General features: G+C 42.7%; 2 protein-coding genes across 2 annotated transcripts in view; one reads left to right on the forward strand and one right to left on the reverse strand.

Moving 5' to 3' along the window:
• Window positions 1-15,053, reverse strand: part of marchf5l (membrane-associated ring finger (C3HC4) 5, like) — a 253,777-nt gene that overhangs the window by 33,636 nt on the left and 205,088 nt on the right. The window lies entirely within an intron of this gene.
• The window catches only part of LOC146976844 (uncharacterized), a 35,249-nt gene that overhangs the window by 2,420 nt on the left and 17,776 nt on the right, over window positions 1-15,053 (forward strand). Inside the window, 7 exon segments of the mRNA XM_085794251.1 lie at window positions 679-2,479; window positions 2,575-2,748; window positions 2,946-3,119; window positions 3,236-3,282; window positions 6,607-7,180; window positions 10,600-10,790; window positions 11,070-11,089. Of these exon segments, the coding sequence (XP_085650377.1) occupies window positions 679-2,479; window positions 2,575-2,748; window positions 2,946-3,119; window positions 3,236-3,282; window positions 6,607-7,180; window positions 10,600-10,790; window positions 11,070-11,089 (2,981 nt within the window).

Genomic DNA, 15,053 nt, shown 5'->3' on the forward strand with positions numbered 1-15,053 from the left:
GTGTATCCATGGAATGAGCAACAAAGGTAAACATGTGGGTATCCCTAAAATATTTACAAAAAAATCCTGCAATATTCTCCTGTTGGTATTTAATCTTGCTTTGAGCTTCCCGTGCTGCCAGGTTTGTCAGTCACAAGTGTATGACTGGCCTGCCATGCATCCAGACTTGCATGGCGGATCGGATGATTGCACTCTCCAACATGTGGAAAAAACAACAAATAGCTATGTGTCATTTTTACACTTTATTCACTTGACATGGTCAGGGACCTCACTCTTGTGCGAAAGATCCATAGGCAGACACAACAGCTTGGCACTTCCCCTACATGCTGGTCACTGGCCTGGTCCAAACCAGGAGTTGTTGAAGGTTAACCAGAGTGGTTGTGTTGGTCACTCTAGCATGTACAGCACACCCAAGCTGATCCCACAAGTGTTCAATTGTTGCTCTTATTCCATGGATTCACAATCCTTACAAGTTGTACCTCGTTGTAAAGGGGACTGATCAGGCTTTCCAATGATATAAGATACCACCAATTGGTTTTTACCAAAGATGATTGACTGAAAAAATATGTCCAAACCTTTTTGAGGAGCTTATGTTATCATGAGCATTCTTAAGTGTAATAAGACGTTAAAATGCTGACTTCATATTTCATTCATTGATCTTATTTTTTCTCCATTTAGAAAGTCATGCTGCAGTTTGTCAACAACACAAATCTGCCCTAAAGAAGAAGTTCCAGAGTGTGTTTGAGGGGATCTCTAAAGCAGGAAACCCAACCCTTCTGAACCAGATCTACACAGAGCTCTACATCATAGAGGGAGGGACTGGAGAGGTCAATGATGAACATGAGGTCAGACAGATTGAAACATCATCCAGGAAACCACACAGACCAGAAACAACCATCAGACAAGAAGACATCTTTAAAGTCCTACCTGGAAGAGACCGACCAATCAGAACAGTGATGACAAAGGGAGTGGCTGGCATTGGGAAAACAGTCTTAACACAGAAGTTCACTCTGGACTGGGCTGAAGACAAAGACAACCAGGACATACACTTAACATTTCCCTTCACCTTCAGAGAGCTGAATGTGCTGAAAGAGAAAGAGTTCAGCTTGGTGGAACTTGTTCATCTCTTCTTCCCTGAAACCAAAGAAGCAGGAATCTGCAGGTTTGATCAGTTCCAGGTGGTCTTCATCTTTGACGGTCTGGACGAGTGTCGACTTCCTCTGGACTTTCACAACACTGAGATCCTGACTGATGTGACAGAGTCCACCTCAGTCAATGTGCTGCTGACCAACCTCATCAGGGGGAAACTGCTTCCCTCTGCTCGCCTCTGGATAACCACACGACCTGCAGCAGCCAATCAGATCCCTCCTCAGTGTGTTGACATGGTGACAGAGGTCAGAGGATTCACTGACCCACAGAAGGAGGAGTACTTCAGGAAGAGGTTCAGAGACAAGAAACAGGCCAGAGTGATCGACGACCACATCAAGACCTCACGGAGCCTCCACATCATGTGCCACATCCCAGTCTTCTGCTGGATCACTGCTACAGTTCTGGAGAAGCTGTTGAAGACCAGAGAGGAAGGAGAGCTGCCCAAGACCCTGACTGAGATGTACATCCACTTCCTAGTGGTTCAGACCAAAGTGAAGAAGGTCAAGTATGATGGGGGAGCTGAGACAGATCCACACTGGAGTCCAGAGAGCAGGAAGATGATTGAGTCTCTGGGAAAACTGGCTTTTGAGCAGCTGCAGAAAGGAAACCTGATCTTCTATGAATCAGACCTGACAGAGTGTGGCATCGATATCAGAGAAGCCTCAGTGTACTCAGGAGTGTTCACACAGATCTTTAAAGAGGAGAGAGGCCTGTACCAGGCCCAGGACAAGGTGTTCTGCTTTGTCCACCTGAGTGTTCAGGAGTTTCTGGCTGCTCTTCATGTCCATCTGACCTTCATCAAATCTGGAGTCAATCTAATGTCACAACAACAAACAACCTCCCGGTGGTCTCGAGTGTTTGGAGACAAGTCAACACTCTTCTACCAGAGTGCTGTGGACGAGGCCTTACAGAGTCCAAATGGACACCTGGACTTGTTCCTCCGCTTCCTCTTGGGTCTTTCACTGGAGACCAATCAGACTCTCCTACAAGGTCTAACATCAAAGACAGAAAGTAGCTCACAAACCAATCAAGAAACAGTTCAGTACATCAAGAGAAAGATTACTGAGAATCTGTCTGGAGAGAAAAGCATCAACCTGTTCCACTGTCTGAATGAACTGAATGATCGTTCTCAAGTGGAGGAGATCCAACAGTTCCTGAGATCAGGACGTCTCTCCAGAGATGAACTGTCTCCTGCTCAGTGGTCGGCACTGGGCTTCATCTTACTGTCATCAGGAGAAGATCTGAACGTGTTTGACCTGAAGAAATACTGTGGTTCAGAGAAGGCTCTTCTGAGGCTGCTGCCAGTGGTCAAAGCCTCCAACAAAGCTCTGTAAGTGCACATACTGTATATTCACCTGGATTAACCTTTTGTCTTTTGTCAAACAAGCAAATTTTCTGTCACTGGTACTTTTTTTCTCCTCTCAGGCTGAGTGGTTGTGACCTCTCGGAGAGAAGTTGTGAAGCTCTGTCCTCAGTCCTCAGCTCCCAGTCCTCTAGTCTCAGAGAAATGGACCTGAGTAACAACAACCTGCAGGACTCAGGAGTGAAGCTGTTGTCTGGTGGACTGAAGAGTCCACACTGTAGACTGGAGACTCTCTGGTAGGGTGAATTTAGCAAGGCTTCATATTTTTTTTTTAATGATTATGCATTGAATGAGGTGTAATAGTAAAATGGGATGGTTTGTGGAATTGGGCTGCAGAGTTGCAGACACCAATCGTTACACAGTAACACATAACTCATAACTGTGTGTGTGTGTGTGTGTGTGTGTGCGCGCGCGCACGTGCGTGTGTGTTCAGTCTGTCAGGTTGTCTGGTCTCAGAGGAAGGCTGTTCTTCTCTGGCCTCAGCTCTGAGCTCCAACCCCTCCCATCTGAGAGAGCTGGACCTGAGCTACAATCATCCAGGAGACTCAGGAGTGAAGCTGCTGTCTGCTGGACTGAAGGATCCACACTGGAGACTGAACACTCTCAGGTATGGACAGATGGACAGACAACAGCAGCTCTCACACTGTGTCTCTGTCTCTCTGACTAACTGATGAACTGAGTGAAGGTGGATGAAGTTCATCCTGACTGTGTTTCCTCCTCCAGGTTGGACCATTGTGGACCTGAGAGACTGAGACCTGGTCCGAGGAAGTGTGAGTGTGTTTTAAATTTGATTCATGAGAACACAGCTGCACATGTTACACTAGATTTTTAAATTTTCCAGATGTACAAAGTCTAATTCCTCCAGAGTTTCATTCAGGAATCAGCTTTTGTTTCTGTCAGTGTGGCTGGAAAGACATTAGAATTCAATCAATTTAAATCCACAAACAACTAACTGATCACATTGGTCAAATGAGACAATACAACAATACCTGTACATGTTATTAACAGTGGAACCAACAAAAACATAACAACACAACAGAACAGGCTATAATTAATGTCACAAAGATGTTGAAAAGATGATTAAAGTGATCTGAGGTGGATTTATCCTCAAGTTCCTCCCTGAATGGCCCAGATGTGTGACACATCTGTACAAATACCAGACACACTCAGTGTTGAACATATGAACTGGTGTTCGTACAGAGTGTGTGGAGGATTAATGAGATTAATGACCTTGGTATTGATCATTTTATTATTTTAATTCCATTAAGGCGAGACACGGCAGGCAAAATCATCGTTTTTTCGTGCACTTATCAATTTTTAGATTTTGGGCTATTTTGCTTCCATAACATGTCTTCTTTCAGACTAATACAAAGAAATGGTCTAAAATACACATTATGGGTGTTTATTTTACTTCAATTTGACTGGTGTCGCCTGTAAATTTCTCCTAAATTCACCAGAACTGAGCGTTCTATCGCGGCTACTGAGCCGCGTCTGTTCAGACTCCTGTCATATCAGGTATCGCTGTGAAGCTCTCTCTCTCCTGCACTAATTTGTCGGTCCCAAAAATGGTCATTTCCTTTGTACCAGCAACAAATCGTAAAAGTACGCGGGGGAATTGGCTGGTGTCGTTTTCCGACAGCGTGATTCGTTTAGAAGCATCACGTGACGCGCTCTGAACAGCACGGAGGGACTTTTAAAAATGGGGAAAGGAAATCGATTTAAATCCTCACATAAAATAAAACAGCAACTCTCACTTGCTAGACAACAAAAGACACAGCACAGAAACTCACCGAGCGATAAGATCCCTTTACAAAGTGCGTCATCGCGACGAGTGTTTGGACGCCGTCGGAGAGCGCGATACACAGCGGTGGCTTTTTTTTTTTTTTTACACATCAGACGTCTGAATGAACTGATCGGAGATTTAATATGTCCCAATTGCGCTGGTACAGGGCTTAAAATGAACATCGATCCTCAGAATCACGTGTTCTGCAGTGGTTTACTTCTCAGTGACAGAGGTGAAATGGATGTGACACTGACATGGGCCAGAGATCACACTATTAGAAACTGAAAACATTGGTTGTCATAGCCTATTACAGATGAGCCCAACTACACCTGAATTGTTTTTCTTATTTGTTTGTTTTTTCATTTTCTTTTCTCTGACCTACTGGCCCACACCTGGAACTCACATTGGCCAGACACCTTTTTTCCAGTAGCCTAGCCTAACAATGGGCTCTATGCACAGCTCCAAAGGCATCTCTTTTATTTACTGACAAATTGATTAATCCAGGTGTGTCTGAGTAATCACAATGGTCAGACACACTTGGATTAATCCAATAATGTAAGACAGGAATAAAGGAGCTGCCTTAAGTTCAGGAAGTAGAGCTGTGCATAGAGCCAATTTGTGGAATTTTTGCAATAGAATCTTTAAAGGCCGTTTTCTCAAAATGAGCTTTTTCTTATACTCTGGACCTGAAATCTCCAGTTCAGCAGCACAGACACCAAACCTTTCAGTTGTATTCCTGCCTATATCCTGAAGGTTTTTACAGAGGGGTTTGTTGCTATATCATTCACAGCCTCATTTATACAACAATTTATACCTAAAAACAGGGCGAAATTTGATTTTTTAGGGCTGGTGACAGTATTTTCTCATTTACAAAGTGATAAAAAGAGATATCCAAAATCCCCTCTGACTGTAATATGTCAACAAAATAAAACAAGAATTTTGAAAGTGGCTTCATCCAATCTTCAGATTTCGGGTCTGGAAATATTCACGCATATTTAATTAGATAATGTCTCATTTCCATATTTAAGCATAATATTTAAGAAAACATGTAATACAAAAAATAATTGTCTCAATGTAAGTAATAAACATATAAAGTTTCATGGCAATAGCTGTTAGTTAAATTTTTTACCCTATTCACCTGTAGTGTCTCGCCTTAAAGGTGTACAGAAATGTCCGTTTGTCCTGTTTGTCGCGCCGAGTTGTCACGAGCTGCAACACGAGTTTACCCGAGTGAGGAAAACGAATTTGATTGGTCGTTATCGAGCGGGCGGGATATTCAAAGCTTGGGGCGAGACCGAGCTCCGTGTGTGTGTGTGTGTCTCAGACGTTTGAATGACGGATGACGGATCCAATATCAGTGGCTGATGAATCGTGTACAGGCTGACGTATAATCCGTGCGCCTGCATTATCCAATGCGAAAAAAAAAATACACACTTTCATCCCGGATTTACTCAAAAATAGAATTTTGCACAAAGTTTGGCCTACATCGTATGAAAGATGAGTTATTACACTAATTTGATGATCCAGAGTGGGCTTAAATTCAGTTTTCTTTTCTGTACACCTTTAAAGGTGTCATTACTTTTCTCCCTGTTTTTCTTTGTTGAAGTCTGTTTCCATGACAACGTAAACTAAATCACTCATCACCATTCAGAGCTTTAATAATGATGATTTATGATCCTTTCCAGCTCATGGATTCATTAAAGTCATTATAAACAGCCACATGCTGAGTGGTTGTGATTTAGCTGCTCTGCTCAGATGTTCAAAGACCAGGGCAACCGCAATGGCACGGCAATAAACAACTGTATCGTCAGCATAAAAATCTAAAACGTAAAGTATAATGTGTCCATTTCCATGGTGACTGAGATCCATGTGAACTCACAGCATTCTGTAGAAGTGAAAGCAGCTTAACACCAGTCAGTGCAGCCTCAGTTCAGTTCTTTGCAGATTTTGGACCAAACCATCCAGACTGTAGTGAAACTTGTTTGTAGCAGATTGACACGTTGAGATTTGATGTCAGAGGTGTGAACTTTGCTGAGTGTGAGCTCTTTGGTGGAGGAGATGACAGTTTTAGAAAGCAGGTGGTTCAGAGCTTCTTTGTGCTGCAGTGGAAGACGATGATCCAGTTTCATTAGTGACATTTTATTCACTCCATGTGTTTATTGGTGTGGATCTTCATCAGCCTCATCCTCAGGTCCACACCAGAAGAAAAGCACAACATTGAATTATTCTTTTTCATGAATTGTCAGTGAAGTTGTTGATAAATGAACAGATGATAAACTGCAGCTGTGTTGTGTCTTGTTCTCTCCGTCAGACACCTGTGAACTGGAAGTGGACATGAACTCAGTGAACAAACACCTCAAACTGTCTGACAACAACAGGACGGTGACATGTGTGTGGGAGAATCAGTCATATCCTGATCATCCAGACAGATTTGACTTCTGGGCTCAGCTGCTGTGTTCAACTGGTCTGACTGGTCACTGTTACTGGGAGGTGGAGTGGAGAGGACAGGTTGATATATCAGTGAGTTACAGAGGAATCGGAAGGAAAGGAAACGGTGATAATTGTAGGTTTGGATGGAATGATCGGTCCTGGAGTCTGAGGTACTCTGGTGGTCGTTGTTACTCTGTCTGGCACAACAACACAGAAACACCCATCTCCTCCTCTGTCTCTAACAGAGTAGCAGTGTATGTGAACTGTCCTGCTGGGACTCTGTCCTTCTACAGTGTCTCCTCTGACTCACTGATCCACCTCCACACCTTCAACACCACCTTCACTGAACCTCTGTATCCTGGGTTCTGGATCGGTCCTGGTTCCTCAGTGTCTCTGTGTCTCTGTGTAGGTCCCACTGTCTCTTCTGAGGACGGGCAGGCAGGCCTGATAGATAGGTAGGTAGATAGGTAGATAGGTAGATAGGTAGATAGATAGATAGATAGATAGATAGATAGATAGATAGATAGATAGATAGATAGATAGATAGATAGATAGATAGATAGATAGATAGATAGATAGATAGATAGATGCTTTTATTAACAGCTTGTACATAAACACACAAAATCAGAAATCTGAGACAGTGGAAACTGAAATGAACTGAAAGGATGTATCGTCTCCTTTTTGGAACAATGTTGATGTAATGTTAATGTAAACATAATAAATGCTATGTTTTTGTACAGTGTATAAAAGACAAATAAAGGTCTCAGGATGTTGAGGTGGAGCTGAAGTGACGAGTGTGATTTAAAGCTCCAGGACTGAATTTCTCTCTGGCTTCACAGTGAGTCGCTGACGCACACAGAACGGAATATCCCTTTAAAGCCCACAAAAAGGCGATTCATTTTTCATAATAACAACAAACAGTACAATTTCTGTAGGGCTCTTGTCGGCCGACTGGTCGACTCTTAGGCTTTAATAAATTGGAAAAATTCACACTTGGACTGATTCTGACATAATGATCAGTTCTTTCTTCACATCAATATTTGAGACGTTCAGATAATGAAGTCGACCCGTTCTCTGCTGATCAATCATCTCAGACACCAACAGATAAAAGATCTTTAATTCAGGAAACAGCAGCAACATCACAGATCACATTAAAAACAACTTCAGTGACTTAAAGTTTGTTCAGTCTCAGCAGGTCGATGCTTCAGTGCTGCAGATAATCAAGTTTTATAATGTCAGGAAGCCTGATCTATAATCTATAATCTATAATATCACATCATAACTTTACTCCAGTCGAGGTCCAGATCTACAAACCTGGACTTCACCTGGGTGAATGCAGAATAAAAGGAGGTGAAGAATCTGTTTTACAAAGAGCTTTATTAAACAACTGGTTCACCAGGACAGAAAATAAAAACGACGGCAAACTGACGACACTGTTTCTAATCAATACTCTAATTAATCCCCATGATCTGGTTCCTTTTTTGTTTTTGACCCCAATAATCAGAATAATTCAAACATGGTGAGTTTTATTTTGAAATTCAGCTAGAACGTTTTAAAAAAATTTTTAAATCAAATATCAATACATCAGTGTTTTAACCCCTCGATCTCCATCAGCTAAATCAGTTCTGTAGTTTCTTTCTCCTCCACAACAGGAGGAAGATCATCAAGTGAAAACATTTGTCTATCACCGCACACACACACACACACACACACACACACACACACACACACACACACACACACACACACACACACACACACACACACACACACACACACATTCCTGTGCAATAATAAAACAGTGAAACATCTGCAGCAGGTTCTGGTTCAGACTTCTTGTTAAAACAGTGTTGGGTCGCTTGTCTAAGTGTGTGTGTGTGTGTGTGTGAGGATTAACACCATTGCAGACAGTCATACGGATGAGCGTTCAGAGCACAGCAGGTTGAATGATTGTGTTTGCAAACAGCAGCTCCACCCTCTTATTAATGTTGCTGAACCACATCAATATACAACCTGTCAAAAGACTTTCTATATATGAGCTTCTTAACGGAAAAACTGTTCATTATCTTTAAATTACATTAGGCTAAATCTAATTTTGAATTGTGTGACTGCTGTTTCTTTTACTGTGTCAGGTAAAATATACAGTGATTATGCTAAAGCCTGGCTGCTTTGTCACTAATGTTACATGATTATCTCATGTGCAGGTCACAACTTGTCCACCAGAGTGTTGTGGAGTTGTTGGATTGTGTATTTGATGAGTTTGATGAGGGACAGGGGACCTGCACCGTTCACCTCCATTGTGTTCACTGAGCAGGTCACGTCTCTGCCCCGCCGATCTCAAAACAACATGCACCGATAATTAAAAGTAATGAATCTACTGCCATGACTATAGGGATTATGGTGAGAGGAGGATCTGACTAAATGTTGAACTATGCTGTAATTCACTGCACTCATAAACATATTAGATTGTTTTTTGCAGAAAATTTGAAATGTAACATTATGGACAAAATGCAAGTTGATACAAAGTGCTCAGCTGTTGGTCAGAGATGTGACTGTCAGCTGTTGATGAACCTGAATCTATTGCTCCCTGGAATATGACTTACCACCATCTAGTGGACAGACCATAGAACTACACCTCTCTAAACAGGTTAGACGGGTGTAGATGTCATTCTGATGTTTATTAAGGTGTGGACTCCAAAGTTATGAGGATGTGAATCAGATAAAATGCACACATACAGCAGGACTAATGAAGAAGTCGGAGCAGCTTCTTCTCTCCAAATGTTTCGTTGAGACATGAAGGTGGAAAGTGTGTGAAAGTCGACCTGAAGAGAGTTCAGCAGGTGAGAATCTTCAAATGTCTGATCAACAGGATAAATGTGGTCACATGTTGTTGTGTCACTGTTTGACGGGACATGAGAAAAGTTTTTGATGCTTAATGAGTGTTTCTGATTGAGTCAAATATTGTTATGAATGTCTGTTGGAGTTAAAAGACAATTATTTAGGAACTATTCACATTTGTGTTAGTGTTTGATAGAAGCAACAGAGGCCTGATTGTAACCTGAGACAACGACATCAGAAATAAATGCAGCGTGACAGAACTGGTTGGACAGCTTTGCTTGAAATTGATCATATGATGTTTGGACTCCATGTCCTTAAAACACAGTCATCTAGCAGTTATTACTATTAGCACAGACTCGTTTTCAAGAGCAAATATTAAAGGTCAAAAGACGATGTGCTGTATGTGTTATTGTTACTTGGAGGAAGAATCAACAGTAGTTTGATTTAGGGAAGATCATTAGTGAAATCTTTAAGGACATTTTTGACATGTTTCATGTGAACATACAACTTTCTCTCTCCAGACTGAAAACGTTGTCAAATGATTCCTCTGAACTAAGAGTGAATGTATCAGTATGGACTAATGACATCACTTCTACTGTAATCAATATTTACCATTAGGTCAAAATTGCACATTCCTGTAACAATCCTGTTCACTTTTCCAATCTCATCTACTGGATATTAAGACAGTCATTATTATGTGTCCTGTTGTGATGAAGCCTGTTGTTGTGTTTGTGTGAAGGTGGGGGCTCTGCTATGAATCAGTGTGAGGACAGAGAAGAGGGAGCCCCTCCCTCTAAAACCACTCTGAGGGGGGAACATGAGAGCCAGACCAAAGCTCAGAGGTGAGATGAGGATCTCTAACTGTCCATGACTCTTCAGAGCTCATATCTTCATACTGTTTGTTTTTATTGAGCTTACTTCACATTCTTGGGCAGCATCAGTGAAAACTAACTTGATTTCTCATGTGATTTGATGTTTATTTGGGTCATTATCAGGTTCAGTATACCTCATTATTTGTTATTTTCTTTAATACCAGCAAGAAAAGGAAGAAGAAGAAGAAGAGAACTCCCTTGTCCCCAGACTCTCCTGTACCCAGCCGTGTGTCCATGAAGAGTGACCGGTCTATGGCTATACCCAATGATTTCAAAAGTGGACAACAGTCTGCTGTCCCCAGCTGTGTGTCCATGAAGAGTGACAGGTCTATTGGTTTACCCTATAATTTTAAAAGTGGACAACAGTCTGCTGTCCCCAGCCATTTGTCTATGAAGAGTGACAGGTCTATTGGTTTACCCTATAATTTTAAAAGTGGACAACAGTCTGCTGTCCCCAGCCGTTTGCCCATGAAGAGTGACCGGCCTATGGCTCAGCTTGATGACATCACAGAAAGGTAAGACCTGATCATTCTCCTGTTTTTCATGATTGCCAATAAAAACTCTCAATTTTGCTTCATCTTGTCATGTTATTCATAGAAAACATATGTAAAAACTCAACTCAACTTAACCAAAGTTGACCAAAGTGCTGCACTGATAAATAAAAACAGGCCATCATTAAAATACCATAAAATACATACATAAAATTGTAAAAACAAAATACATGTAAAAGAGAAAATGTGTCAATTCAACTGAATGCCAGAGAGAAAATGTGCGTTTTTAGGGAGGATTTAAACGTCTTTATTTACTCCACCGACCAGGGGCCTCATTTATCATTGTGGATACACCTTTTTTTACACCCTTTTCCCCCTGTTTTGTGCGTACGCACTTTTCTCCGCCAAATTTGGGATTTATCAAACCAAAACCTAACGGGAAAAAGTGCGGACATTTACACCCATTTTGACCCTGGCGTAACGTGATTTACGCCTTTTTTGAGGAACAGGAGGAATTGGCGACACCGTTGCTGAGTCAGAGAACTGCAGTGTGAGAGGGAGAGAGGAGCGGAGTACATTTAGAAGAGACAGTAAGATTTTTTTTAAAGGGACAACGAGGAGTTTCTATTCGGTTATAAAAAAAGTCTCACGTTAATGTGGATGAATCTCCGCTACCCACACTTGTTAATGGCTCCATTTTCGCTAAATATATCGATCTGTCTCTATCGTTATTTTGTTATTATTAGTGGTGGTGGCGGAAATGCTGGTCGAGCCGACCAGCGTTTCCTTCATGGCGAGTTAACGCCGCAGAATCGCCGTTTATGGTCGGAACTACGATGGTATGTAAACCTCTTTGAACCTCTGACTTTAATTTTTGATGAATGAAAACATGAGTCTGTCTTGCGCCGGTCAAAGAAATGTACGGTGCACGCGGAGGCTCATAAATGTAGTGTGAAAACGCTTCGCTTCGACCGTTGATGCTGGCAATCCAACCCGCTCTATAATAACACTAGGCTCTATGTTAATTGATAAACAGAGCGGATTGAGGATTTTGCTTTTTTGCTTTTACACACTCTAATGTGACGTCCGACAAGGATCAAACCCGCCAAGTTTAAAAACACACCGGCAGCAGCGCACACTGATCTGCAGCCTAGACTGTTATTAATCTGTCACCTGAGTTAACGAGGTGCACGTGTGTTTGGAGCTGACGAGAGAATAAAGAGTGAGACAACGTAACGTTAATGGAAAATGACCTAAACCAAGTCCAGTAGAGCTGTAACTGTGTAGTGGAAAGGCGTTCAAAGTAATGGTAACTATCGTGGAAATCCTGCTTATTGTTTTAACATCTAGGTGTAAAAAAAAAAAAAAAAAAAAAAGATTTTCTGGGATAAAGGGGCAGATTACATAAAAATTATTCTTCTTTCTGCTCGTTTGTTGAGATTTGGGAGGTTTTTGTTTTTATTGTAGCTTACTAAAATGCAAGATAATTTTTCTGACTGATTTATTGCCCGATATCGCCGTGTATGTAGTTCCGCTTCTTTCCCCCGCCCGTTGTCTCCGTTGTCACTTTGTTGTCACTTTGTAGCTGCTCCACAGAGCGCACATGGCTAATTAATATGTACGTGCTGACCATATATGGCGTTCTGGGGGTGGAGTAAGAGGTGTGTTCACGTGTGCACCATTCTTTGGATTTATCAAAGGGAAATTGCGGAGAGTTGTGCGTACGCACAGTTTGATTGATCTGAAAAAGGTGTAAATATTTTGGGTGTACGCCATTTTCGTCTTTTCGCCGTACGCAAAACTTTAGTAGCAGTTTTACACCCTCTTTGATAAATGAGGCCCCAGATGTGTCACAGCAAGCTTGGAAAGGCAAAGGCTCGGTCACCTTTGGTCTTCAGCTGAGTTTTGGGCTGACCAGTAACAGCTGATTGGCCAATCTCAGTGCTCTGGCAGGTGGATATGTAGGAGCTCAGATACTGGGAAACCAGCCCATTAAGAGCTTTAAAAACAAACAGTAAAATCTTAAAATGAAACTGGAAGTCAGTGGAGTGAGGCCAAGATAATTGATGTGTGGTCTCGTTTTTCCAGTGAGGAGTCGGGCTGCTGCATTCTTTACAAGCTGTAGAGCAGGGGTACTCAAATACATTTGTGAAAGGGCCAGAATTTTTCTTAACAGACACCTTGGGGGCCGAACATTCAAATAGGCCGAGATTGAAATTAAATTCACCTTTTTTCGTCTAATAATTTAAATATTTTTATTTTACTTGTAAGCACATAATTTTTATTTATACACTTCACGGTGTTTTGTAAATGTCTTGACATTATCATATCATCCTTTACATATCATGCTGGAGCTTTACACTGCTGACTTGTATCCTCAGACATGCCCTGTGATTTTCATCTTAAATATGATATGACCTGACCATCACAGGACATGTCTGACTCTGTTCTGAGGATACAAGTCATTGGTCCTGAAATGTGTGTTTCTCTTCTATAACACACATTCTACATCTCGGAGGCGACGTCTTTCCACACATGGGCTTCCTTCACCTTTCAAACGAGGCAGAGCTCAGTGGGAAACAGTAGGAGACACAGGCCGAGGGCACCGGGACACAACACCGGGGGAGAAGCAGGTCGTGCAGCTGTGCGCCGCAGACGTGCAAGAAAAAACAATATGCGTCTCATCAAATGCGCGCGGCTACGGCTTTTGAGTTGTGAGCGTGCATGACGTGCGGCTACATTGAATGAGTTTGAGCTCGCGCAAAAGACGCTTCATCTGAACGGCCCCCCATGCATGATGCACACACAGTTGAACCAAGACGGCGGTGAAAATCACCCACGGTCTCTGCAGACAGGCAGGGAAAACCCTGCAGTCCAGCCCGCTCCCCGAACACTCGCGCATGGTGATTTGGGTTCGTCGGCGTTTCTGTATCCCAGTGCAGCGCCTCACAGGCACACACAAACGCTCCGCACGTTTCCATGTCCCAGCGCTTTGACTTACAGGCGCGCGGAGCCCGAGAAATACAGTAATATGTAAACTATTAGAACTCAGTCGCGAGCCTGATTGGAAGGTTCGGCGGGCCGGATGCGGCCCGCGGGCCGCCTATTGAGTACCGCTGCTGTAGAGTCTAGAGTGACGATGTAGTAGTGAGTGATCCAGGCCAACATAAAGTGAGTTACAGTTATCAAACTGAGCATTAATAAAAGCAGGAATTGTCATCTTTAGGTCTCTGCAGGAGAGATTACTTTCAATAAAATCCTCAACTGGAAGAAGTTTTTACAGAAGACTGGACACTAAGGGCCCTAGTTTGCTGGCGCAGCGCAGGTGGCGCAAGGTAGCGCAAGGTAGCGCAGCCGGTCTAATGCAAGTTTCGACCAGCGCAGCCTAGCGCAAAGTCAGATTGGAAGATTGGCAGATCGCGCTGCGCTGAGATAGGCGTGGCCGCGCAGCAGTGGGAGGCGTCACAGATTCAGCTTGGTGCAGTGGAAGTTTTGTGCGAAAATGTCCCGCCGAGGTTGCGCTGAAAGCTCGCCACCCCCAACCAGGTCTACTCTCAGCGCAGGGCGAAGCGCAGCAGGTGCAGTGGAAGTTTGGCTGATTGATCTGCAGTGCACACACGTCACCAAGACCTCACAGGCAGATCTCCACAGTTCCAGACACATTTCAATGCAATAAATATCCACAATAACCACTATTTAATGCAACTAACGGAATCAACACGTGAATTTATATCTATATAGATTGTCCCGTCACATCTGACGTCAGATCAAAGCAGAGATCAAAGGCTGTGGCACGCGTAATGGAAACTCCACCTGAATTAACACAGCAGGGACGAACTGGCACTGATAAGCAGCTGTGGATGTCCCAAAAGCAGGACTGAGGGTGGATGACTGCATGTCGCTGCCGTGTTGAGATACCACTCTGCCCTTGTGATGATCCCCTTTATTTATTTATTTATTTACTTATTAATTCATAAGCGCGTGCGACCACATCACGCAGCTGTAATGAACAACAAAACACAAATCATTATCTCTCTTAGTCCACCACAACAGCCTCGGTATCAGATAGTCAGTATATAGCCTACTACAGTATACTCAGCATCTCTATCACAGAAAAAAAAGAGAAA

Source organism: Trachurus japonicus, chromosome 12, assembly GCF_045865225.1.
Source record: "Trachurus japonicus isolate A0001 chromosome 12, Traja_1.0".
Taxonomy (NCBI): Eukaryota; Metazoa; Chordata; class Actinopteri; order Carangiformes; family Carangidae; genus Trachurus; species Trachurus japonicus.